This window comes from Hyaena hyaena, unplaced genomic scaffold (assembly GCF_003009895.1).
Source record: "Hyaena hyaena isolate Hyena2069 unplaced genomic scaffold, ASM300989v1 scaffold_100, whole genome shotgun sequence".
NCBI lineage: Eukaryota > Metazoa > Chordata > Mammalia > Carnivora > Hyaenidae > Hyaena > Hyaena hyaena.
In genome coordinates this window covers 3330492-3357156 of record NW_024080732.1, presented here as the reverse complement: position 1 = coordinate 3357156, position 26665 = coordinate 3330492, and the positions used below count along the sequence as shown (strand labels likewise).

The 26665-nt window shown below is 37.0% G+C and overlaps 1 protein-coding gene across 1 annotated transcript; it reads right to left on the bottom strand.

Moving 5' to 3' along the window:
• Positions 1 to 401: 401 nt before the first annotated feature.
• Positions 402 to 26280, bottom strand: ATP6V1B2 (ATPase H+ transporting V1 subunit B2). The gene is made up of 14 exons (XM_039235609.1): positions 26112 to 26280; positions 19164 to 19219; positions 13837 to 13935; positions 12994 to 13087; positions 12787 to 12864; positions 12195 to 12334; positions 11545 to 11646; positions 11096 to 11193; positions 10363 to 10486; positions 8643 to 8793; positions 6683 to 6765; positions 5316 to 5420; positions 3879 to 4008; positions 402 to 1418 (listed from the first exon to the last, which is right to left on the bottom strand). The coding sequence occupies exons 1-14, from the start codon at positions 26245 to 26247 to the stop codon at positions 1279 to 1281; spliced, it is 1536 nt and encodes a 511-aa protein (XP_039091540.1). The 5' UTR covers positions 26248 to 26280; the 3' UTR covers positions 402 to 1278.
• Positions 26281 to 26665: the final 385 nt, after the last annotated feature.

Below are 26665 nucleotides of genomic sequence, written 5' to 3'. Positions count from 1 at the left end.
ACTTGAGGTAGCTTCCATTTAATTTAACATTTATTTTCATTTTATATCCAGATGTCACATTTTCTACATTAAAATATAATCATGCTGACTCCCCCCACCCCCTACACCCTCAGAGAAAAAAGTGAAGAATTTTACACAACTTGAAAGATGGAATGCACAGAGTTGCTATTGCACCCAAGTAACAAAGAACACAAAGAGACCAAATAGTAAACATGGCAAAAGTGCATAGAAGACAGCTCAGGGCTCACAGCAGGAAGGAGCGAGAATTAAAAGGCAAAAGCTTTTAAATACTATCACTTGTATCACAAGATTAACCTGAAAAGGCAGAGATGGGTCAGAAAACAGGACCAATTAGGGGATCTTCCAAAAGCTGCTCTCTAACAGAGTTTAAAATATCCATACACAGAGGAGCTTTCTCCTCCCCACCTTGCCCTCAGCATCTGGTAAACACTTTAGAAACTTAAACCACTGTCAGCATGTCAGAATGTAGAAAGATATGTGTTTTTCCTTCTTTTATTACACCCCAACTCTTTCCAAGCAACAGTTCTATTAGCTATTTTAATTATGACTCCTCTGCAGGGAAACCCAGTAAGGATCATTAAGACAAGGCATCTCACTACCATCTGACTGATGCCAGCTGTGCAAAAGCTGCAGGATTCTGTGTCACTCAGAAGGAGGGAGAACAGTAAGACACAGGAGTCCCAACTCATAATGGACTAAAGACAAAAAGCAAACTTCTTTTCTAATCCAGTCATTAAATAGGAAAAAGCAGGTGGACAGTAAAATCCATCTGCTTAGAGCAGCAGCACATACCTATGGGCATAGCAACAATCTAAAAACAAATGCTCAGGGGCTCTTGGCTCTTGAGAGAGGAGGCTTCTTTTAGACCTGATCCTGGCCCTAACGTACAGATCAAAGCGTTATAACTTCAGACAATGATACTCTTGAGGGGGCTGAGAGGTAAGGTCGAGGAGACCCAAATAATGAAGACATCATTAGGCAACTAACTACACCACTATGTACAAACACACACATCAGTAAGAAAAATTCACCTCCATCCCTGCGGCCACAGGTTTTCTCAACAGGGGATATTTTAAAGTCTGTTAGAAGTTTAAAACATTGCAACACTGGCACAGTATGTTACCTATTCTTTGTTTTTAATTACAGGGTAACAAGGTAAACTCCAACACAGAGATGGGGGCATGGGGGAGTGCAAAAGGGATAAAGAAAACAGAACCAGTATTTCACAAGTGTATCGAGCCAGCGATGAAGTAGCAGCTAATGCTTTGCAGAGTCTCGAGGATAAAATTCACTCAGGGTGCTCTGAGGGATTCTCTTCAGCATTTCTTTGGGGAAGATTCGGAGCAGTTGCCAGCCAATGTCCAAAGTCTCATAGACAGTGCGGTTTTCATAAGGACCTTAGAAAAAATTGAGATTGAATGAGTAAAGGTGAACTACTTCCCACTTACCAGTGTTACTCATTATTTAAGCCACAGTAGGGCTGTGAGCATCAAGTATAAACAAAAGAAACAGAGACAAAGCAGTTAAGTCTCCTAAGACTGGAAGCAACCGAATGCCTAAATGAGGGTACAAACAGTTAAATACCACCGGGAATCAGAGAAAAGGGAGAGAAGCCTGCAGGCAGAGAAGGCAGTCTAGTGTGTGGCAGACAACTTTTTGGATAGCCAGGTAGGATCTAAATACTTGGAGCAATGGAAACTAGACCCAGTGTTCTGTCTAGGGATGAGTGAGAAAGGCACTTTTCCAAGAACAGCGGATGAATTTGAAGGAGGTTAGTACACACTGAGAAAACCTTAAATGTCAACTAAATACCCTGAATAGGTAAGTTGTTTTCAAAGTTGTTACTAATGATTTTTAACACCAGAATCACTCTTATCCTCAAATAAATTTCGTATCTTGCTTAAAGAATCAGAGAGTAGCTAGAGTTCTGGGTTCTTTTCTCTACCAGAAAAACTTCATTTTTATCTTTTTAAGGTATTATGATTCTGCATTAAAAAAAATATATTTTGGGGGGTTTAATGTTGATAAAACATGCACCACAAATGAGTGCACAGGTCCTAACTGTATAACATGATGCATTATTCCAAAGTAAACACATCTGTTGTAAGTACCATGAGGTCAAATATACAGCATTAGCAGATGGCAAGGGAGAGACCAATCAAAACACTTGAAATCCTACATGTGATATGTAATGAAAACCATTATAGCCTTTTCACTAGAGGGACAATCAATAAAATTAGTAATAAATTTATTCTAGCAATGAGACGTAGGGAGTCAGGAAAAATGATGAAAAAGCTGGCACTGGTAACTAGGTTGATGAGAGAAGAGTTTGGACTAGGCCTTAAGATTCACAGTGTGGTCAGAGATCAGTAGCTTTGACATTACTCAAGAACTTGTCCAGATATAGAATCTCTAGCCCCATCCAGATCCACTGAATCAGAATGTGCCAACTTAACAAGGTCCCCAGTTGATTCAAAAGCATATTAAAATTTGAGAAACATTGGACTAAGGTACTGTACTGGAAATGAACCCAGAATAGGATATCTTATTTATTAAATGTTTATCCATTTTATTCTGAGAGAGTGTGCACAAGCAGGGGAGGGGCAGAGAGAAAGGGAGAAAGCCAACTCCAAGCAGGCTCTGCACTTAGGAAGATATTTTAAATAAGACCACAAATTAATAAATATTTGGTCACTGAAGAATAAATGAATAAAAGTTAAGAACAACACCCAATTACTGAGCTTGGACTAAGTAGGGCAATGCTCATGGCAAGAGACAGACAAACTAAAAAGAGAACTGCTAGGCAGGTGTTCAGCTTGAAAAAAACCCCTGGGTTCTGACCATGCTAAGCCTGAGGAGATGGCAGCATAAACAAAAGTATCCTCATTGGACATGTAGGATTAGAGCCTCAGAGAGAGGATGAGGATCCTATATAGCAATTTAGTCAATAGCATAGGGGAAAAGTTAAAGCTAGGGGAAAAAGAGCACAAAAAAACAGGGAGCTAAGCCTCTGAGAATACAATTAAGGAGCAGGAAGGTAAGAAATCAGAAAAGGAGATAAAAATAAGTGAATCAGAAGAGCTCCCAGCCCCCAAAGCAAGAGGAGATCATTGCAGAGGGGTTAAGAGGAAGGAGAACCAGCAGTGGAGGCAGCAGAGCAGAAAGCCAGGTGAAAGGGAGGGAAAAATTCAGCTGGGAGCTGAATGGTTAATGGAGTTGAAGGCAAAGGGAAAGGAGTCCAAGGGCTAAGTGCAAAAAGACATGACAGGCAGTTGGAAGAACCTCTTCTCTAATCAGAAGAAGAATCATGTGGGGCGCCTGGGTGGCTGAGTCGGTTAAGAGTCCAACTTCGGCTAAGGTCATGATCTCACAGTTTGTGGGTTTGAGCCCCGCGTAGGGCTCTGTGCGGACAGCTAGCTCGGAGCCTGGGGCCTGTTTCAGATTCTGTATCGCTCTCGCTCTCTCTCTCTCTCTCTCACAGAAATAAATAAAACAGGCATGCCTGGGTGGGTCAGTTGGTTAAGCATCCGACTTTGGCTCAGGTCATGATCTAATGGATCATGGGTTCGAGCCCTCCATCGGGCTCTGTGCTTACAGTTAGCTCAGAGCCTAGAGCCTGTCTTCAGATTCTGTGTCTCCCTCTCCCTCTGACCCTCCCCTGCTCACGCTGTCTCTCTCTCTCTCAGAAACAAATAAGTAAACATTAAAAAAAGTTTTTTAATGAAGAAAACATTTTAAAAAATGTAAAAAAAAGAAGAAAAATCATGTAGGGACCAATGTAAATTCTCTCAGATGGGAAAGAAGTCTTCAAAACTATATATAAGGTTTTCATATTTGTAAGAAAAAAGTTATCTTACCCTGAGCAATAAAGTTCCTCTCAAACTTCTGTAGAAATTCCAAGTAAAGAAGATCATCTGAGGTAAGGGCTTCTTCTCCAACTACGGCTTTCATGGCTTGTACATCCTTACCAATAGCATAACATGCATACTACAGAGAAAACATGTTTATATGAACGGAGATAAGATTTTATAAATGTTAACAGTAACCTGGGCTATATACTTAAGGGTATTTCTATTGGTATCTTCATGTAAGAGACCACAGAAGGAATTTCACATTATTTACAAACAGAATTCACATGAAGTTCATATGAAAGTATCAGGAAGATTTTATCATAAAGTAGTCTCATTGAGAAAGGAGTCTTCTGGCATGCAGTCCATACGCACTACTAATACTCTCTAAAACATACACTTCCTCAACATTCAATGAGCTTACATTTTATACAGCATGTGAACTCAGAACTCATACCATGAAGAAATCCATCTCAAAGTTCAGAAAAACTATTTGCGGTAGGAGTAGGTTTACATTTTTTTTCTTTTCTTTTTAAGTATTACTTACTTCTTGAGAGGGAGAGGATGAGGGGGAGGAGGGAGAGGGAGAATTCCAAGCAGGCTCCATGCTGTCAGCATAGAGCCCAGTGTGAGGCCCAAACCCACAAACTGTGAGATCGTGACCTGAGCCAAAATCAAGAGTCAGATGCTCAACTGACTGAGTCACCCAGGAGTCCCTAGGTTTACCATTTCTACTTTAAGGTCAAAAGTATTTGCTTTAGGGGCACCTCGGTGGCTTAGTCAGTAAGCATCCTACTTTGGCTTGGTTCAGATCTCATGGTTACTGAGTTTGAGCTCTGCGTCAGGTTCTGCGCAGACAGCTCAGAGCCTGGAGCCTGCTTCAGTTTCTGTGTCTCCCTCTCTCTCTGTCCTTCTGCCACTAGCGCTCTGTCTTTCAAAAATAAAAAAATGTTTAAAAAAATTTTTTTAAGTTTTTTTTTAATTTGTGCTTGGTGTACAATCTCATACAACTGTAAAAAATCAAGGACTTTCCAGAATATGTAAAGCTGTATCCCTTAGTGTGCTGGTGATTGCTTAAGATCTTAAGGAATTCGAGTATCTTTTCAGGAATACTCTGTAATTATTACTAAGGTTACTAATAGTAACTTAAAATGGCCTATGGCTGTTTTTTTTAAATTTAGGAACTATCTTGTACAGCATTAGACATGGGTTTCAAGCATATGATTTTTAACCCCCTGGCTATCAGCATCTGTCCTTATGGGGAGAAAAAAGGCTGCTTGGTTCTAATGAATGATTATATATTCCACATGCAACCTTTACTAAAATTCTACTTGGATTGGGAGAGAAGTACAGTGATATGGGAGCAAGACAAGAGGTGTAAGACAACAAATGGACTAAGAAAGGTAAACATTTCTTTAAACCCCATCCTTAAGAGGATATACATACCAGCTGATTAGATACATCGGCATGATCCTTTCTGGTCATACCTTCTCCAATGGCAGACTTCATTAACCGTGATAAAGAGGGCAGCACATTAATAGGTGGGTAAATCTTGCATAGAACATAAGGGAAAAAAATGTAAGTACAAAATTCAAGATTTACTAGTAGTAAAGAAGCATTCTGAAACTCATTTATAATCCCTTAAATTATATAAAACTGCATTATTTGTTTCCTAGTTAGGTTCAAGTACCTTTCCCTAGCAAGAAAAGGAAGTGAGACTTTATGGGACAGTATTTTTTTTCAGAATCAAACTCAAAGTAAAATCTACAAAAAATAGTACAAGAGTATATTGAAAAACTGCAATTTTCAACATCTGCCTACAGTATCAAATCTAAATAGCCTCTGAGCTGTTTCATATAACCACATACAAAATAAAAAGATTAACTACTAGTAAGTAATTCCACCTAAAAGCTAATATTTAGAAGCCACATCTATTACAGAATCATCTATCTTTTTTTGATTATTCAGTCATTAAAAAAAAGGAGAAATCTTGCCATTTACAACAACATGGATGGGCTTTGAAGGCATTCTGCTAAGTGAAATAAGTCAGACAGAAAAAGATAAATACTATTATTTATCTATTATTACTATTATTCTCACTTATATGTGGAGCCTAAAAAAACCCAAGCCCAAAAATCTGTGAACTTACAGGTATAGAAAGGAGACTGGTGGCTACCTGAGATGGGCACTGGGCCAAATGCGTAAAAGGGGTCAAAAGGTACAAATTTCCAGTTACAAAATGAGTAAGTCATAAAGATGTAATGCAGAGCACGGTACTACAGTGTGTACAATAATACTGTATTGCATATTTCAAAGTAACTAGGTGGCTGGATTTGAAGGTTCTCATCATAAAGAAAAAGTGTTTTATAACTATATGTATTGATGGATGGTAACTGGACTTACTGTGATCACCTTGCAATACATATAAATATCGAGTCATTACTTTGTATACCTAAAACTAATGTACTGTCAATTATACTTCAATAAGAAACAGAAAAAAACATATTTTTTGTATTAATAATAAGATTGGTAGATGGTACTATTATAGAATAGAATACCCAAAAAAGTTCTTGGAGACCACTAACTCCATTTTTAGGCACAATAAAGAAAAATGGAAACTTCATTCTTAGTATCGACATTCTTATCTACAATTGGATTTTGGTGTACAGAAGTGACAATTTTATAACTGTATTATAAATAATTCAAGATGATATTTTCTAACAAAATAATTCCTAAAAGCAAAGTCAAAGTCACTAAAGAGTAACTGAAGAGTAGATCTGTAAGCTTTATAGCAATGCTCAAATGTCAAATACCTGTCTATTGTGCAGCTGTCTGTCCACATAGATCTGCCCCTCTGTAATATATCCAGTCAAGTCAGGGATGGGGTGAGTGATATCTACCAGAGGAAGACATCTGACATTAGTTAAAGTGTCCGTATCATATGAAAAAATCCACAGGAAGTCAGTGTGCACTACCTATAGCATTACATAAAATAGTGCTCTTTACAATAATTTTCCATGATAGAAAAGTTCTGTATCTGTGCTGTCCAATATGGTAGTCACCAGCCAAATGTGGCTACTGAACACTTGAACTCTGGCTAATGTAAGAGAAAAAAGTTGACTTCAAATTCTATCTAATTTTAATTTACTTTAGAATTTAAACAGCCAAATGTAGCTAGAGATTATCATATTGAATGGCATTATTTACAGAATTGTAGCACAGTTAGACACGTATTGGGCATATAAGGTAAAATAGCTGCATTCAGAAAAGTATCATTTCTCCTAGTTATTTCTCTCCAAAATATAAATAAAATTCCATTTTAAACACAAAGTTCCCTGGCAGAGGTTTACCAATTTAATATATACTGAGAGAACATGCTTAGTTCATAAGCTATTTCAGGTGGGTACACACCATTTCAACACGGAAAGTATAGGAATGTTAGTTAGACAAGCAAACCACAACTATGCAGGCAGCACCAAAAAGTTCCACAAAGCAAGATATTTCTAAGGTAGTTAAACTGCATAAAGTAATTTTGTAGGTACTTTCTTGGAACAATTTTCATGTGAGAGGCAGTATAGTGTGAATTATACATTCAGACTGCCTGGGTTCTAAAGTTATCACTTCTTAACTTTTAATAGGTTACTTTATACCTCCCTGTGCCTCAGAGTAAAATATTTACCTCAAAGTTGCTATGAGGATCAGACGAGGTAATATTTATAAAACACTGGAAATAGTGCTCACAGTGAGTTATTGCTGATTCTGAAAATACCTTGTAAAAGTGCTTTTTAAGCACAGACGTAAGGACAAAGAGGGCAGTAACAGAAGAGAACGACTGAATGGTTTCACTCCCAAGCATACACTCAAAGAGGCAATGCAAACAGAGTCCTTTCTTTAAAATTTAAATTCCAGTTAGTTAAAATAGTGTAGTATTGGCTCCAGGAGTAGAATTCAGTGATTCATCACTTACATACAACACCCAGTGCTCGTCCCAACAAGTGCCCTCCTTAATGCCCATCATCCATCTAGTCCATCCCCTCACCCATCTCTCCTCCATCAACCTTCAGTTTTTTCTCTGTAGTTAAGAGTCTCTTATGGTTTGCCCCTCCCTCTAAAAGACTCATTTGTAAGCAGCCTTTGGTGATCATTCTGTCGCTAAAGTTTTGTGGCATTTCCTATTTATGTTCTTTATTTGGCATTTAAGCTACCTTAACTTACTAGTGCACATACATAAAAAATACCCAACTAGATTCAGTAAGTTACATTAGACACTGAATTTAAAAAACAGAAGGCGTTCCTTATATCTAGATCTGTGTCCCAAAAATAGCAGTCACCCAAGAGTAATTTAATAAATGAAAACTGAAAATTTTAATTACAAAGAAAATTGTTTTTCTTCTTCCACAAAAGGATGATTATTATAGGCAGTTATCAAATGAAAAATTTCATTTAGAAACAAATCACTAAACTCTTGAAGGACAGACTCTCAAAAGGATTTCAATTTCAAAACAAATGAACACAGGGGGAAAAGCGGGGCTAACCAAGAAACAGGTTTTGACTACAGAGAACAAACTGATGGTTATGGGAGAGGAGAGGGGGAAATGGGCAAATTCTACATCTGAAAGTAATACTGCACTGCAATGTTAACTAGCTGGAATTTAAATAAAACCTTTTGAGGGAAAAAAAGAATTTCAACTCAAAAAGGTAAATGTTCTTCTGTCTTGAAATCAAGTCCTTACAATGATCAGGTCTGCTATAATCCAAAGACCAAAAGCTTACCATCATTAGGCATGGTGAGAATAGGGATTTGAGTAATGGAGCCATTTCTACCTTCCACTCGACCAGCACGTTCATATATTGTGGCTAAATCTGTGTACATGTAACCTGGGAAACCTCTTCGACCAGGAACCTCTTCCCTGGCTGCTGAAACCTGACAGTTAAGTCAAGAAGGAGAATGTCACAACTAGAATATGAAAAGCAAGCTTAGAACACGTTTGTTTAAACATGCCCAAGGTGAAAGTATCCTTTTAATTTTAAATACGGTCTCTAGAAGATGATTTTAAAACCTAGCAACACAAGTTCAGATTATTCTGTAACAAAAATGTTGACAACTGAGGCCCAGGTTTTTTTGCTACAATCATATCACCATAATGTAAATCTTCAAATAGTTTGATAGAAAAAAATCTGCTTGCAGTTTTATAAATCAAAGGAAGTTATTTTAAAACTAAGAGAACATCCTTCATTCACAAGATTTATTTCATGCCATGGATCCTCCCATATTTACGTAAGCTAATGCTAAGAAGGTCAAAGGAAAGGAAAATCATACCAGGAATCACTTGATGCAGTTTATATATTTAATTTAATCCTCACAATAATTCTATGAGGAAGGTAATGTTGTTAACCCCAATTTACAGTTGGAATCAAGAGTTGGCTAAATAATTTCCCAAGATAACAGAGCCAGGGGTCCATCATTGCACAACATAAAACAGCTATAGTCTTTCTCTTAGAGACATGCACACTACAATATAGGAATATAAATTAACCTATAGCCACCAAGAATTCTAAACTATTAAGCCCAACTTTAAGGTGTTACTTTGGCACCTCCAAAAGAGTATGCTATAGCAGTGCTATTCAAACTGTGATCAGACCAGTTTTTATCAATGTGCAATGAAATAACACAGAAAGTAGGAGAAGTATTTAAAAAACTCTGATGGCAATCTGACAGAATAACCTTAGTCTGCTGAATCTAGTAAATAAAATTCCAGGTTTGTAAGTTGTATATATTCTTTAAAATATACACCTTGCTAATAACTCATCTTAACTGTACTTTAAAAAAGTACTGGTCTGTGATGGATGGAAAAAAAAATCCTTCACCGAAAAAGCACTACAGTAGAATGAGATGGTGATGGATCTCAGGGAGTTTTAATGAGCTGGATATTTATACAGCATGTCTCTTCAGAAGCCCCTTTTTACATGTTTAAAAAAAGTAACTTACTCAAAATTTCAGTAACTTGTATTAGAAAAAACACCCCAAACTTCTGGCTGATAACTGCAAGAATCTTAACAGTTTTCCCAAAAAACACTGAGTTTTCTGAAGGAAAATGTTCTAAACAGGGTGCTGTCAGAGCATGCTGTTTTATTTAAATACTAACATTATTAAGAATGAGATTCTGAAAATGGTTAAAAATTGACAATCTCGAAAAAGAACATCCTGGGAGAATAACTGAATAAACAACTTGCATCATTTGCTTTCTTTTAGAATCAAGTCTTAAATGCAGAGATGGTGACAGTATAATAACTAGGCTAATAATTTAAATCTAATCCTATAATCCTTTCAAATAAGCTGACCAAAAAAGTTATGTTTTCATTTCCAATTAAGATATTATTCCATTATTAAGATATGAGTGATGAAGCTTTAAAAAAATGATGAAAGAAAAATGAAAACTTGTAAAGAGACAAGATAACTCTGAAAAGTAATCCATCTTGAGAAAAAAGTTACCTCTCGAAGTGCTTCAGCATAAGAACTCATATCTGTTAGGATAACCAATACATGTTTTTCACATTGATAGGCCAGAAATTCAGCTGTGGTTAGAGCCAAGCGAGGAGTGATAATTCGCTCAATACTGAAATGGAACAGTAAGTCCTTTGTTACTCAAATAAAAAGGCCAAAGACAAAACAACATGATTCTGTAAATAATAGTACAGTTTCCCTTCAAAGTTTTAAATAGACTGCAGAGGGTAAAGCAATTATTACTTTAAAAGTTCTTAAGTAAGCAATTATTTTATGTATTTTTATAATAAGAATTACTTAATGCTACAAAATTACATTGATTATTTTAGAAATGGGCCCATAATTTCTCAGAACTCTATTGCTCTCAAAACAGAGAGAAAGGGAAGAAACAGGGGAAGAGCTAGGTTTCTCAGGTAAGAGGAAAAGATCATTTACTGAGTATGGATTAGATACTAGGTAACATATGTATCTCACTTAAAATGCACACCAGTATGAAAAAAGTATTATTTGTCATATTTTATGAAAGAGAAAACTGACGTCCAGAGCCTAGGTGATTTACCCAAAGCCAAGTTACCAGCAGGAAGAACTGAATTTAATTAAACACAGTTCTCCCATTCCTATCCCCATGTTGTTTTCACTGTAACATTTTACTTCCCTTGGCTTAGTAACATTTTTGACCTGAAGCCTGAATGAACAGAAAGAAATAACTCTATTTACTTACGTTGGGTCATTAGCCAAGTTCAAAAAGAGGCAGACATTGTCCATTGAGCCATTTTCTTCAAAGTCAGATTTGAAGAACCGGGCAGTTTCCATGTTTACCTAAATAACAATGACTTCATCAGTGCAGGGAGAAAAAAAATTCTCAGTATTTATTTCTGATGAAGGGTGGCTATGGATCTACACTGTTCCTTCTTTTAAAGTTTCAAGTACTCCCAAAAGAGTACTTCACAAAAGCCAACAGAGTAAAAAGCCTGCTTTGGGCATAAAGAAAAATTATTCTTAAATTTTGCAGTCAAGTGCTAAATTTTATCCTGAGTTTACCAAAATGCAAAACTGCAACTTTTTTACCTAGAGATAAATCCAATGACGTATGTATTGTTTTCTACACTGTTCTAATAACATAAACAATTAATTTTATACATCATATTAAAACAAAAAAATTATACTTACACCCATAGCAGCAAATACAATTGCAAAATTTTCCTCACTGTAGTCCACTACATCTTTGGATTTCTTTACCAAACCAGCCTGGCGACAGATCTGAGCTGCAATCTGATGACAAGTACAAAAGAACTGAGCTGAAATCTAAAATAAAATTTCTACAACAAAATCAACTTTTATCCTAAACTTTTTGGGATTGGAATTATAAATGAAACCATGTTCTAAAGGACTTTACCCAAAATAGTTTTTGTACTTTTTGCAAAGATTTGTTAAGAATAAGCAATATAGATCTTGCGCATGGAAAAACATGGAGTACTGTGGAAATGGGTATTGGGTACAAGTGAGTATTGCTGAAAACCCTTTATTTGGTTTCCTACTAACAGTGAAGCATTTGGAAATTCTCCCTTGTGATGGGGTGCCCTGGTGGCTTGTCAGTTGAGCGTTCCAACTCCTGATTTTGGCTCAGATCACGTTCTCAGTCTGTGGGATCGAGCCCCACGGTGGGCTCTGCACTGACGGTATGGATACAACCTACTTGGGATTCTTTCTCTCCCTCTCTGCCACTCTCCCCACTTGCAAGCACAAGCTCTCAAAATAAATAAACATTTAAAAAAAAACTCCCTTGCCAAATTTCACGCAAAACAGATCCTAGTTCTCACCTCATTGTGTGGTAAGCCAGCGGCAGAGAAGATTGGAATTTTCTGCCCCCTAGCAATACTGTTCATGCCATCTATGGCTGAAATGCCAGTCTGAATCATCTCCTCTGGGTAGATTCGACACTGAGGATTGATAGGCTGGCCTAAAGTATTTCCAAAAGATAAAATTTTAATACATTAAGACTACAACTATGTAAATCATTTCTTTCTACTATTAAAGAATCAGTTATTTTTGAAAATTTGAGATTGTTTAAGTAACCTTTCCATTAAGTAACATCCAGTCTTTGGTACACACAAAATATATGGTGGCAGAAGTCAAGTTCCTAAAATAAAAGTATAGCAAGTAAGAGAGAAATCCTAATTTCAAAGTCCTTTACATTTCAAAGCTATTTATATTTCAGATATACCCTAGTGATATTTTGTAATATCTTAACATATTTTATACAAAATTTTAAGATTTCTATTAAAAAATATAAAACAATATGTACCACACTGTCTACTTAAAATATATTTTAAAAAATCACTCTCTATATGACAAAGGTATAAAATAGAGGCTATTTTCTTTAAAACACAGAAATCCATTTACTGCCCCTACCCATGATGTCAAGGAAGTCTTCAGCCAGCACAACAGGACCTCTATCGATAGGTTTTCCTGATCCATTGAATACCCTGCCTGTAAAACAGTAACAAGACAGTAAAGAGTAGACTATGACTCAAATAGTCACAATTTTTAAGAAAGACTCCATGGAAATATGTTTAAAAGAAAACAGATTGCTGGTCAGAATGCATAACATCCATTTACCAAGCATATCCTCGGACACTGGTGTTCGGAGAATATCCCCAGTAAACTCACAGGACGTTTTCTTGGCATCTATACCTGAAGTCCCTTCAAATACCTATTGAGAAAGAAAAGTAGTCAGAAGAGTAAAAGGAATTTAGATCATAAGTACTTAAATACTATTTTTGTCTGTTAAACAGCCAAAATAAGGTAAAATATATCAATTCATACTATTTCCATAACGAACAGAGAAATGACCCTGGTGATGAACCAAACAGCCAACCTCTAGACAAAGGATCATGCCCCTAGGCTAACACCATCAAGCTAAGAATGTTGTTTACATATTTACATTGTTTAAAAAAAAAAAAAGGAGGAAAAGAAAGGAAGAATAAGAATATGCATTACAGACCTTAGGCGGCCTCAAAAAGCCTAAAAACTTTACTACGTAGCCCTTTACAGAAATTTTGCTGACCCTTGCTCTATATTACTTTTTAGAGGAACATGTTATTTGAGAAAACTTGCATTTCCACATTAAAAACTAGGTATTAAGAGACAATGTAAATAAACAGACTCAGATCTTGTTTTGGTTTCATCCCATAATCTATAAATTCTGTCTTTTCATCTCTCTCCTTCCATGTGATTATCTGCTTTGATTTAAAAAAAAAAAAAAAAAGCCATTTTACCACTGGAGCTTCTTGGCTAGAATGGATATAGGTGGCTGACATTTGGGAAAACAACAAGAAAAATTTTTTTTCTCCCAAAAGCGAGTAGTCAATCTCTAAAGATATACTTACTCAATAACTGCCAGAAAAGAAGTGTCCCTTAATGTTTTTGTTCAATTGGACAGGTTTTGAAAATGAGGCTTACCTGAACCACTGCTTTGGAACCACTAACTTCTAGAACTTGCCCACTTCTCTTCGTGCCATCTGGTAATGTCAAGTGGACAATCTCAGCATATCTGGGAAACTATATAGGAAAAAACAAAAGATCAATAACCAACTCAACAAGCTCTCCAAATCCCTCTATATACTTTATCCCCATCATAGCATGTATGCATGTAAAATCTCCCCCACAGGTATTTACTGAGAGTTTATAACATCCTCAGGTAGTTTACATCCTTTAAACACTTAGTACTTGGCACATAAACTGGTAAGCACAGCATAAGGTACAGAGAAAGGTCTTAAATCCATAAAACACAGCAATTAAATTTTTCTCTTCTGTGTATACGTTTTAAACTCTGAAACTAAAGAAAGACACAAAACTTACAAATAACCACATTCCCAGTACTCAGAACTGATGTGTGCTTCTGGCCTGTGTGTACTCACCCTTATGCTTTGTGGGGAGGGGATAAAAATGCCAACTGAAAATAATCACTCTCAGTTAAGTTCCTCCTAGTCCTCCTATACGTGCAGGAACTTAACTGAGGAACGAGGGGGAGAAGAAGAGGAGAAATGATGGGGGAAAGGGAGAGAGGCAAACCATGAGAGACTCTTGAATGCTGACAAAAACTGAGGATTGATGGATGTTGGGGGGAAGGGAGGAGATGGGCATGGAGGAGGGCACTTGTGGGGATGAGCACTGGGTGTTATGTGGAAACTAATTTGACAATAAACTATTTGTAAAAAAAAAAAAAGAAAAGAATCACTCTCATAAGAAGATAAATGTTCCCTCAAATTCTCCTAATCAAGTATATATGCCTCTTCCACTGTTAACATTTTATTTTTTTACGTTAAATTTTTTTTGAGAGAGAGAGAAAGAGAGTGCATGCATGAGTGGGGGGGATACAGAGAGGGAGAGAGACAATCCCAAGCAGGCTCCGCATTGTCAGCACAGAGCCTGCTGCAGGGCTCCAACTCAAGAACTGAGCTCAAAACCTGAGTCAAAATGAAGTCAGACGCTTAACTAAGTCACCTAAGCATCCACCACTTTTAATATTTTAGAATGCAGATTTCCCAAAAATACATTTTAGTGTCTTATTTACATAAATGGCAACCTACTAAATATATCATCCTGCAGCTTGTCTTTCTTCATTTGACCTTATGTTTTAGATCTGTCATGGTAATACTTACCTCTTTTATCAGCACAATCTATTGAAAAGTGCGTTGCTCCCTGTGTGATGCTGAAGGAAAACATTTGTCCACTAAACTATGGTGCACCACCGATTTTCAAACACTCTTTTAAAATCTTATTTATTTTAATGTCTTTATTTATTTTTGAGAGGGAGAGAAGAGAGAGAGCATGCGAGAGGGGGAAGGACAGAGAGACAGGGAGGCAGAGGATCTGAAGCGAGCTCTGCACTGAGAACAGAGAGCCTGATGTGGGGCTTAAACTCATGAAGTATGAAATTATATGACCAACCTGAGCCCAAGTTAGATGCTTAACTGACCAAGCCACACAGGTGCCTAGAAGACACTTTTGATTATGGAAATACTAATGTGAATCAGTGGACATCTCAGAATTAATGTTAAAACAAAACTAACGTAGTTAAAATCAAATGACACCACATTTTATTCAAGGTTATTCCAAATTTACACTAATACAAATATGCTAAGAGCATTCTTGCATGTGGCTCCTCATGCAAATGGGTTTTCCATAAGGTATTTGGTTACCAAGTGGTGGGCTAGAGGCTGTGCCCATTTTCTCCGAATTTTCATATTACTCTACAAAGAAACTGCACTTATTTAAAATCTGCCTAGCAGTATACAAAATTATCATTTCCCTACATTTATGCCAATTTCTTATTATTGAACTTATATTTTCCCATTTTGATGAAGTAAAAAATAGCATCTTTTCAATATGTATTTTCCTGATTCTTCTAATATGGAACAGCTTTTTACTTCCACTGACAATTAAGACTTTATTACTTACAATTGGCCTATATCTCTCCTACACTTTTCAAATGGATAAGCACTGGATATTAATCTTAAGTATGTGTTTCCACTGTTTCTTGTCTTTTAATTTTGTTTATGGTATCATATCAAAACTTATTATGTAATAAAATGAACTGTCTTCCTTTATGTTGGTGCCTTTTGTGTCTGGTTTAAGAAAACCTTCTAAAGTCGTACAAATAGTCTTCAATTTTGTCTTCTAATAGGTTCTTCAAGTTTAGGCCTTTAATCCAATTGGCTTTGTTTGTGGTATCCAATTTTTTTTTCTCATTTTCATTCTTTTTCACAAAGCCAATTACCCCAATAATATTTACTAAGCAGCACAAAATGCCCCCCCCACCCATTGATTTGCAATGCTGCTTTTATCATTTACCAAGTCACACTCTCCAGTGTGACAAGAGTTGGTTTGGGGGAGCTTAATTTTGCTCCACTGATAATAACTGCTTATGCCTGCACCAAATCTTTACTCATCTCTGATTCTACTGCCTGGGTAGAATCAGTATCTTTACCATTCTGAGTCTTTCCATTTGTGATCATGAAATCTCCACTTATTTTAAGTCTTCCTTTTTGTTTTCCAACAAAGTTTTATGGTTTTTTGTAAACAGTGAGTTCTGGCACATACAGCACTCTTGATTTCTACAGACGGCTTCCTGTATCCAGCAACTCTGTGTTATATCACTGTTTCTAGTAGTTTGCCCACTGAATGACTTGGGTTTTAGTTAATTGTATTACCAAGAAATAATGACAGCTGTGCCTTTTCCCTCCTAATACCTTTATACTCTTATTTCTTTTAGCCACAACACTGGTTAGATTCCAAGTACAAAGATGGATAGTGGTGGTAACAACCAGGCACCCTCAGCTTGTTCCTGATTTAAATGGGAATGTTATTAGAGTCTCTCCTTAAGTACGTTGTTTGCTGTAGGTTATGGTGAATATCCTTTAAGAGGTTAAAAGTTGTTCTACTCTTTATTTCCAAAAGACCTTTTGGGTTTTTTTTGGTTTTGTTTTTTTAAAGATATGAGTAACTTTATCACTTTTTCTTTATTTAGAGGAGCATAAGCTCTTTCTAGTTTAATCCATAAATGAGCTAAATTAAATTAAATGACTGATATATTTCCTAACATCCAATTATCTTTGTATTACTGGGACAAACTCTACTTTGTCACAATTCTATTGATTTTTTACATAGTTATTTTTGCTAATTTCCAATACACGAGTATATTTTAATAAAAATACACTCATGTAAATTAAAATATATTTAATATTTAATAAATTTATTAAAAATATACTCATGTATTTTGGAATCCGTGTTTATAAGTGAGGATAGTTGTCTTTTTCTTTTCCAGTACTACCCTTTGTCTGGTATGGAAACCAAAGATGTGACAATTTCATAAAATGAATTGAGCAGTCTCCATCTTCTATTCTGACACAATCTGTATATTTGTTTCCTGACCTTTAAATTCTAAACAAAAGCTACTCTAAATGTGGTGTTATAAAGCCATTCCTACAACTACATATATTTACAGTTTTTCCTTAGTTGGAGCAAACACTCAATAAAACTTTTTGATCACTCTTACAATTATTTCCTAAAAGATGTTTTCTAAAGTCCTTCTTGGGGCGACTGGGTGGCTCAGTCAGTTAAGCGTCAGACTCTTGATTTTGGCTCAGGTCATGATCTCAACAGTTCGTGAGACTGAACTATAAGTCAGGCTCTATGCTGACAGCGGAGCCTGTTTGCGATCTTCTCGCTCCAGCTCTCTCTGTCTCACCTCAGTATGGGTACATGCATGTGCTCTCTCTCAAAATAAATAAACTTACAAATAAAAGTCCTTTTTGTTACTGACTCTCATAGCATCCCACACTTAGCCTTCATAGCACTTACTAATTAGATATTTATATATATGTATTATATTTGCTTCTCCACTACATGATGCTCCACAGGGGAGGACCCATTGTTCACCATCATATCTTCTGTTCTGGGCTCAGCACTTAACATAATTGAAATGTGAATATTTTTAATTGTTTTCAATAACATATTTACTAACAAAAAAGTTTCATATTTTTAAAATGAGCCAAAATTGTTCTCTAACAAAGATAGGGGGAAAAAAGGAAATAAAGAGTTAAAAAAAAAAAAAAAAAGAAAGCCTCCTATCTTTCCTCAAAAATAAAAGCGTAGGCTCTGCTCTTTCACAAAATACTAATGGGCACCTGCCCACACCCTGCACAAACTGAGTGCAATAAATTAAGGCTTTAAATCAAATTGCAGACTAGCATGAGACTGGCCAGGAGATAAGTCTCTTATGCTTAATCTTAAGGTTAAAACTTGTATAGGTACCTTGCCATACATAAAAAAATGTAATCACAGTGATAAAGCTGAAGAGACAATGCACTTTACCCTTTCTTGGAAGAAATGTTTTTCAATTTATTTTCTGCTTTCAGAGGGGTCACATGTCAAACATATTTCCACTATTACTTCTCTCAACAAACTAGTAATTGTGTGCCTCTTCCCTAAGCCACCCCAAAACCAACCAATACAGAATTACTGTTATAAAGAGCATACTATATAAATTATTTTCTTTGAAAATATTTTGATCATAGAGCTCAGGTAGGAGGCTTTCCTTAGGACATTCAATTACAGTCTATATTCTATGCCTCTTTCTCTATGATAACAGTAACAGTGTTTTTAATTCTTAAGTATAGGTGTAGCTAAATAACCAATATATAACTAAAGATCCTTAAAACAAACTGAGTAAGTAAAAACTGTTCTTCAGGGTTTCAGTCACTGTTGAGATAATCTGTTCTTATTTATTGTTTCTTGAAAACCAGTGTTAGGCCCTCAAAGATAAAAGTAACTTTTATTCAAAGATCTTAAAATTTAGTAAAGAAAACAAATACTATTAATAAGTATAACACATGGCAGTTTATGACAAGAGCCAAAAGATATCACATAGCTAATAATAATCTACAAGTTATAAAGCACACTCATAGATTACTGTTGTTTCTCTTCAATAAGCCTGTGAGGTAAGATTGACACTGCCCCCCCCCCCAGTTTTTGTTTGTTTGTTTGTTTGTTTTTAAATTTTGCAGACGAGGAATTCTAGGCCACAAACAGAATCCACAGTAGATCCAGCATTGGGATCCAATCTTCTACCTTTTTATTTTAAAACTAGTCTCCTAGATAGCACTGACATTCAGACCAAAGAACGGCTTAAAAATCATAACATAAAATTTAAAGTGTGCTGAACAGGACTTAATGCCATGTTTTTAACTACGTAAATGGTTAAATGATAATCATAGTGGTATTACCTTAACGTGATCTAAGATCACTAGTGGACCATTGACTCCTGATACTGTCTTGTACGCTGGAAAGAAACACATCAGAGTCAGCTTTAAGCAAACAGGACAACAACCTACAATTGTCTCTGTAATATTACCAAAAAGCTCCTGTCTCTACTGCACCTACTATAATATGGAGAACTGTAACAGTTAAAAAAATTTTTTATTGATTTTATGAAATATGCCTGTGCCTACACAAGTTTTCATAATCCATCCTCATCCAACCAAAACCTTTTTGCATTCTCACTGTAAGTCACTTTATTTTATGGACCCAGGACACAAAAACAAAGATGGCATAGAGGGGCAGAGCTCTTTTAAGAGTTCCCAGTTTTATATGAAGAAGGGGGGAGAGTTAAGGGCCATAACAGAGGTAGACAGAGGGTGTGAGCAGACGAAAAGCCTAGCAGTAGTTCTTACCTCAAAGAGAAAAAAGATAATGCTTTAAATAAAAGGTGGCACTTAGCAAAGTAGATAAAGAAGGGAAAGGAAGGCCTCAACAACTTTAAGCACAAGTGACAAAACTTAAAAGGAAATGTGAGAAAATGTAACTGTGATGTAAAAAGCCATAGTTAAATGATGTCATAAAAATTACAGGGAAAAGAACTTTAGGAAGAGGTGAAGTAGGCAATGGAAGAAGTCAAATAAGATCTTTAAAAAAAAGTAAAACGTTACTCTCAGTTTAGAGGCTTGTATTTTTCTACTGCAAATTATTCTCTAGGAATAAACTACCAGCCTATAAGATGCTACCCAAATCTTCCATGTTAGAAAGGAGCCAGCTATCCTAAATCAACAAACATGTAAAATGTAAGGATATTTAGGTATGAAACAGAACACACAGGAGACTAATTCTAATATCAAAATTAACTAAATTTTGTAATCAGAACAGCTGAGAAAAATGAAATAAATGTTTGAAGAAAACTTAATACAAGGCTTTAAATACATTTTAAGAAACAGTCATCTAATTGAGAATTTTTCATTTGCTTAATTTCTTGTGAGGTCTTGGGATAGAGATTTTTGGCACAAATGTAGATTTCTAAGAATGAGGAAATTCATTTAATATAACTAGTCTGTCCACTCAAGGGGCTTAAGAATTTGAAAACAATTTCTTCAATCAGGAAGCAAGTGCCCTGGGACAAATGCTGGGAACAGGAAAGCACTATCAGGAGCACTTGTCTTTCATGCATTCATGGGACATTTAAACCTGATACCTCATATTTGCTTGAATTTCTGTAATTGTAATTATCTCAACAGAGGGCCCCAAATGACGTTTTTAACGTTGGATAATAAAAGCCAAGTCACAAATTTAAAAAGTTAAGTTACTTGAATGGATGGTAATGTAAACGAATTAATCATTCATTCCCTCTAAATTACAGAAACAGAAAAACGGGATTTTTATGAAAATCCTCCCATCTATATGAAAATAATCTGATACTCTTAAAAATAATTCCTACTCCTAAAAAATTTGTTTTTCTCATTTTGAGTGAGTCTGAGCATTCAGTTTTTCAATGACTTTCTAAAACTCCTATGTGGAAATGCAAAGGGAGCTACATCTGAAACAGGTTTTCTAGAATATATCTCTCTCAGAATATATAAAACATTAAAACAATTAAAAAAAAATAAAAACAGCTTTTAAAGATACAGGAACAGCTTTAAAAAAATAGGAATAAACCAACTTGACAATAAACTACTTGTAAAAAAAATAGGAATAACATATTTTCAAAACCTTCACTTAAGTCAGGGATAAGAAAAGGGTGTCAGCTGGTGGGGGTGAGGTAAGGAATCTAGTTTTGAGATTCAGAGGCAACTGGTCTTTTTGGATTTTTGTTTCTTTGTTGTGTTTTTGTTTTTGTTTTTATTTTTTATTGTATATTTTGAGAGAGAGCGCATGCAAAAGCGGGGCAGGAGTATACAGAGTTGGAGCCACAGAATCCGATGCAGGCTCCAGGCTCCACGTTGTCAGCACAGAACCCTAACACAGGGCTTGAACCCACGAACTGTGAGATCGTGACTTGAGCCAAAGTCGTGACTTGAGCCAAAGTCTGAAGCTTAACCAACTGAGCCACCCAGATGCCCTAGAGGCAACTGTTTTGAATAAAATGTAACCAACAAAATTCTTCAGATTCTGAAAATTCTCTCTACTTTTTCACCAAGATTTTTATCACCTGAACTTTTAGCCTCAGATGCTTCAGAATCTGTTCAAATTCAAGATCATTTTGAATTATGAAGTTTTGCCAGTCACAAGCAAAAGCATGACCAAGAAAAAGAAACATTAGTCATTGTTTTTGCTGGAAACAGTGAATCAAGTTAACTTCTTTCACAGAAAATTCTACTTCATCAAAAGCAGTCTCTAAATCTGCAACAATGTATGTACTTTAAAAAGCCTATAAATAACCATTCAAATTAATTATTTAACTGACTGAGCCACCTAGGTGCCCCACTCAAATTAACTGTTTAATAACAACACCACCAATATACATTTAATAAGGACTTGTCAGGAATTCTCTCTTAATCTCCATAACAGATCTATGAGTTAACTAATATTATTGCAAGTTTTAGAAGAGAAAAACACCTCTAAGATATCAAGTAACCTGCCAAGGATCTGAACTTTTAAGTTTATTTAGTTTGAGAGAGAGTGAGTGAGCATGAGGGACAGAGAGAGAGAGAGAGAGTGAGAGCGAGCGAGCATATCCCAAGAAGGCTCCGTGCTGACAGTTCAGAGCTGGAACCCAGCAACCCTGAGATCATGACCTGAGCCGAAATCAAGAGTTGGTTGCTTAACCGACTGAGCCACTCAGACGCCCCAAGGATCTGAACTTATATAGCCTGGCCCCAGAGTCACTTGTTCTTTTAACTCTGTACTGCAGCTCAAATTCCAAAACTGAACTGGCTGTTTTTCTGTGGTCTGGTACTCTTGTAATTATTAGCAAGACTTACGTAGCTATACCACTCAAAATAATCTCAGCAGTCTGCAACTTTAGCTATGAAAAAGTAAGTTCTTTTTGCTATTTAATGCACTGGACAATACTTCTCTTGTGTCATTACTGCTAAACAATCTTTCTACAATGGCATATAGTCACTGGAAGAGTTTTTAAGCAGAGAAGGGAGAATCTAATGGAGATGCTTAGTTCAGCAATTTCCCCTCACTGGAAAGCTTGAAAAATGCAAGGAGACTACTTCAGATACAAATCAGAGCTTAAGCAACATCTTGAATTAAATTAAACTGACATATACAAACTGAATAAAAGCTATAAGCCCTAACTAAATAAAAATATTACCAAACTTTATATTTAGAGAGCGTTTCACACTTATACAGAATGTCTTCAAAGAGGTTACCTCATTTCAGATTCACAAAAAGCTGCGAGATCAGCAAGGCTGATTGATACAGCCACTCTACACTTAAAGTAAGGCTCTGACAAATTTATCACTAAATGGGAGAACAGGACTTAGAATTGAATTTTTGGTTTGTTTGGCTTTTCTCCCTCCTAATTCTAAGGTTGGTATTCTATGTCTCTATTTTTCTGAACTTAGTCTCCTACATAATTTAACAAATATAGAGGTGACACAGTTCCTAAGCATTTTGACTACAAATAGGTACTATAAGACAGTTTATATATACCAACTGTAGCTCTTTTCCATAGTAAAATGACTTTTAAAAAATACAAGCAGAGAAAATGATACCAAACACTACTTTTTAACTCTCAACAGTATTTATCCAGTCTTCTTCGCCATTACTCAGCCCAGAGCAGAGAGAACAGTCGAGAGTAAGGCTGCCAAAGACATTAAGCTGCTCTACAAAAAGTCAAAACCTATTCACAAATCGTATAAACTTTTCTATTTACGAAAATAATGACCACTCTTATGAAAATTCCCAGATGAGAACATTGGGTCTGCAGGGGATATTCAGAACTTCTGACAAGAGACATACATGTTTACATTACATGGTGAACACATTACATCATTGATCTTGAAATATCAAGCAGGTAATAAATATTTATGGAGTAATATTTTAAAACCAAAATCTACAAAGGTTTTAAGAAGCACATATTTTGTCAGATGACATCCTCTTCCTCCAGCAGGATATGAGATTGTTCAACACTAGTAACGCCACTTAATGATTGTGAAATTTTCAAAGAGAAAATTAGACAGCCATTGCACAATATGAGATCCAGTGCCCTAGACTCCACCTTATTAGCAAAACAAAAACCCCAAGGAATTATCTTCTATTGTGCAAGAATAGTAGAGATCCACACCCTGACAGGTGGGTACTGAGAGAGAGGTTCTAGAAAAAGGCCAAGCTGTTAACTCCTTTACTTGACTTTTCATTAAGGCTAACTCTGCTTTACGAAATAAGAAACTTATGGTTAGCTCTGATCTAAAGTCTTAAGAACAAATGAGATTATCTAATTCAAAGTGTTCAGTGTCTAAAAGCTCTATATGTATTACTGAATTTTGCTCACAATTTAAGAAAATTAAGTTTTCTTTCCTTGTGACTTTAGAAATTCAACTAAAATGCTCAAGATTACTTCAAGGCTGCATATCTCACTTTCCATTTCTTGTTAATAGATCCATAATTGTGAAGTTGTTTTAAAACAGGATCAAATTTTTACAGTGGAACTGCCAAATGAGTTTCATTCCTTTATTCAAAAAGCACACATTAAATTACTATAATAGAATTATCACCTAAGATGGAATAATCGATCTTTATAAAAACTAATAATTAATCAATACTTATTCAGAAGCAATTAAAACTGTGGGACTAGAATCAAGAATATGGCAATAAGAAAATAATGATATTCAAAGCTGTTAGCCTAAATTGGGTATCACTTATACTTTTTATAATAACCCAGACACAGAAGAGCGACTCAAACAACTGTCCCAACTCCCTACTCTGATTCCATCCACATTAAGATTCTACTAAACTATTAGAGCAAGGGGCTTAAATGTAGGTTATCAAACAATTACAAGACATCTTCTATGTGTCAAGCACCTTGCAGGCACTGAGGATAAAAAAAGGATTCCTGAGGTTCAGTATTAAGCATTATTTAGTAACAATTTTGTCAGGAGGCATCTCCTCTGGAGTTCTTTAGCCACTAGCTAAGCACACAAAGAATAGTGAAAAACCATACTCATCTCTCTTAAGGATTAACAATCATGTTTAAAACAATTTTATTATTTCAGTCGATACTCTTTGAATTGACACTGAATGACTATATGGAAACTGACTATTGCACCCTTATCATCTTTTCCTAGAAGTCACTAATGTTTACTGCTCCACCCAGAAAAGCAGAGCATGCAAATACAATTCATAAAAGATAATGTGTAATTGTTAGGTACAAATTTATTGTCAAAATCTCTTTAAGAATGTAGTATCTGTTGGGGCGCCTGGGTGGCTCCATCGGTTAAGCGTCCGACTTCAACTCAGGTCATGATCTCCAGGGTTCGTGGGTCTGAGCCTCGCATTGTGGGCTCTGTGCTGACAGCTAGCTCAGAGCTTGGAGCCTGCTTCAGATTCTGTCTCCCTCCCTCTCTCTGACCCTCCCCTGCTCACGCTGTCTCTGTCTCTCAGAAATAAAACATTTTAAAAAATGTAGTATCTGTCAATTTCTTGAAGCATTCACTTATATAAACCTCCAACAGGCATTCTCTAATTCAGATAATTCTCAGTGTAAAAGGTCCATTTTAGCAAACCATGGAATCAACTATGTTTTCCTTCCTCTCACTGCAGTGCTGTCATATGACCTAGTGACAGATCAGGATGGGATTAGTCAGACTGGAGAGCGCCTAGACTGAAACCCTTCATCTGAAATTTTTTTTAAACAGTGAGCCGCCCACAAACAGACATTCTGGCAATTAACCAGTGCAAATACAGTCTCACCACCTGGGGAAACATCATGTGCTTTCCCAAGTTTTAAAGAGTCTATTTCCAGGGCTGATCCCCAATTCCTAAGGAAGCTGTGAAGATATCTGATGCTACACGACTGTATTGTTTAGTTTAAAAAATCCTTTTGGTAGTCCACTTAAAACCTGATTTATTAAGGCAGGTTTTTTACAATCACAACAACACTTAAACATGCATACGATATGCTTTGCACATATACTATATAATATGGGCAAAGCTGCTTGGCTTTTCCAAGATATCCTTGCACTCCATCGTGTTAGGTTTAACTCGTCAGTAAATGAAAAGACAATGGTTGAAAAGGGCCCAGATAAAATTAAGAAATGGAATCTGAATTCCTACTCTGCCAATCATTAAGTGTTTAAAGTCTGAAGTCGTGTACCTCCCAGACCGTAAGCTTCACACTGTAAAACGAGAGCGTTAGACTAGATGACCTGCAGGGTACGTCTCAGCTGTAGCGTTCTCTGATACCAGTGTCCTCCTGTGCAGTAGGCCTTCCACAAAACATCTCCCTCTGGCTGTGGGCCTGACCTCCATCATCCAGCAAAGGCCAGACCTCGTCAGCGATGGCACTAGAGTCTCCCTGGGCAGGAACTCCAGACCAGCCCTGAAGGTCTACACCAGAGGGAGGAGAGGGGAAGGGGCGCTCTCTACATCCTTACTTATCCAAATGAGGTCAGGGCATATTAAGATTGAAGTCACAAGAAACGGCCTTCCCTTAGAGGCAGGAAGCAAGTGCCTTGATTATGCTCCTATCTAGGGAAGTTGAAGAGGGCGGGGCAATTAGCCTGGAGCCCACCAACCCCAGGAAAAAGTTCTGGTCAGTTCTCTTGCCCTCAGCCTACCTATGTTACGAAAACGTTAGGTAGACTCAAATCTCCTTCTAATGACATACTTTTGGGTCAGGGTAGGAACGATGAGAGAGGGAAAATAAATGCCCCCTCCCCCGCTAAGCAAGTGAATGGGAGCAAAGGACTGGGTAAGAAGCAAAAACAGGATTCATCTTGTTCTCTGATACTCACTGAGCCGGGGCTGGGAAAGGTAGTTCCGACTAACTGCCAGCGCTTGCTCCCGAGATCCCACCACCGGCCCACTGGTGGGCATGGGTAGCTCGGGTGCGGCTCCGTTCACGATTCCCCGCATCGCCCGCAGCGCCATCTTGTCTCCTCCGTCCCGACTGGCCCTGCAGCCGTCCCGCGCAGGCGCAGATATAGCAAGGGCGGACTGTGCGTCTGGCTCCGCCCACGCGCGCTGCGGAGCCCTGGCCTCGCCCCGCCCGCTTGGCCGCCTGCCTCGTCGCTCACCGCCCGCAGCCTTGTGACTCGGGCTCCGTGTGGGCGGGGCTGAGCCCTCACACTGGCCGGAGGAGCTGACCAGCGTGCTGCGAGGGAAGGCGACGGGCCCGGGAAAGGGAACGAGAAGCCGAAGTGGGTCCCAGAAAGAAGGGCAGGATTGAAGAGCGAAAGAGAAGAAATGAGGGAAAAAGGGATCCACATGAAGGGAAGGAGGCTGAAGAAAGGCGAGAATGTACAAGAAAAGGTTAACTGATCTCATTTTCATGACACTGAATGAGGAA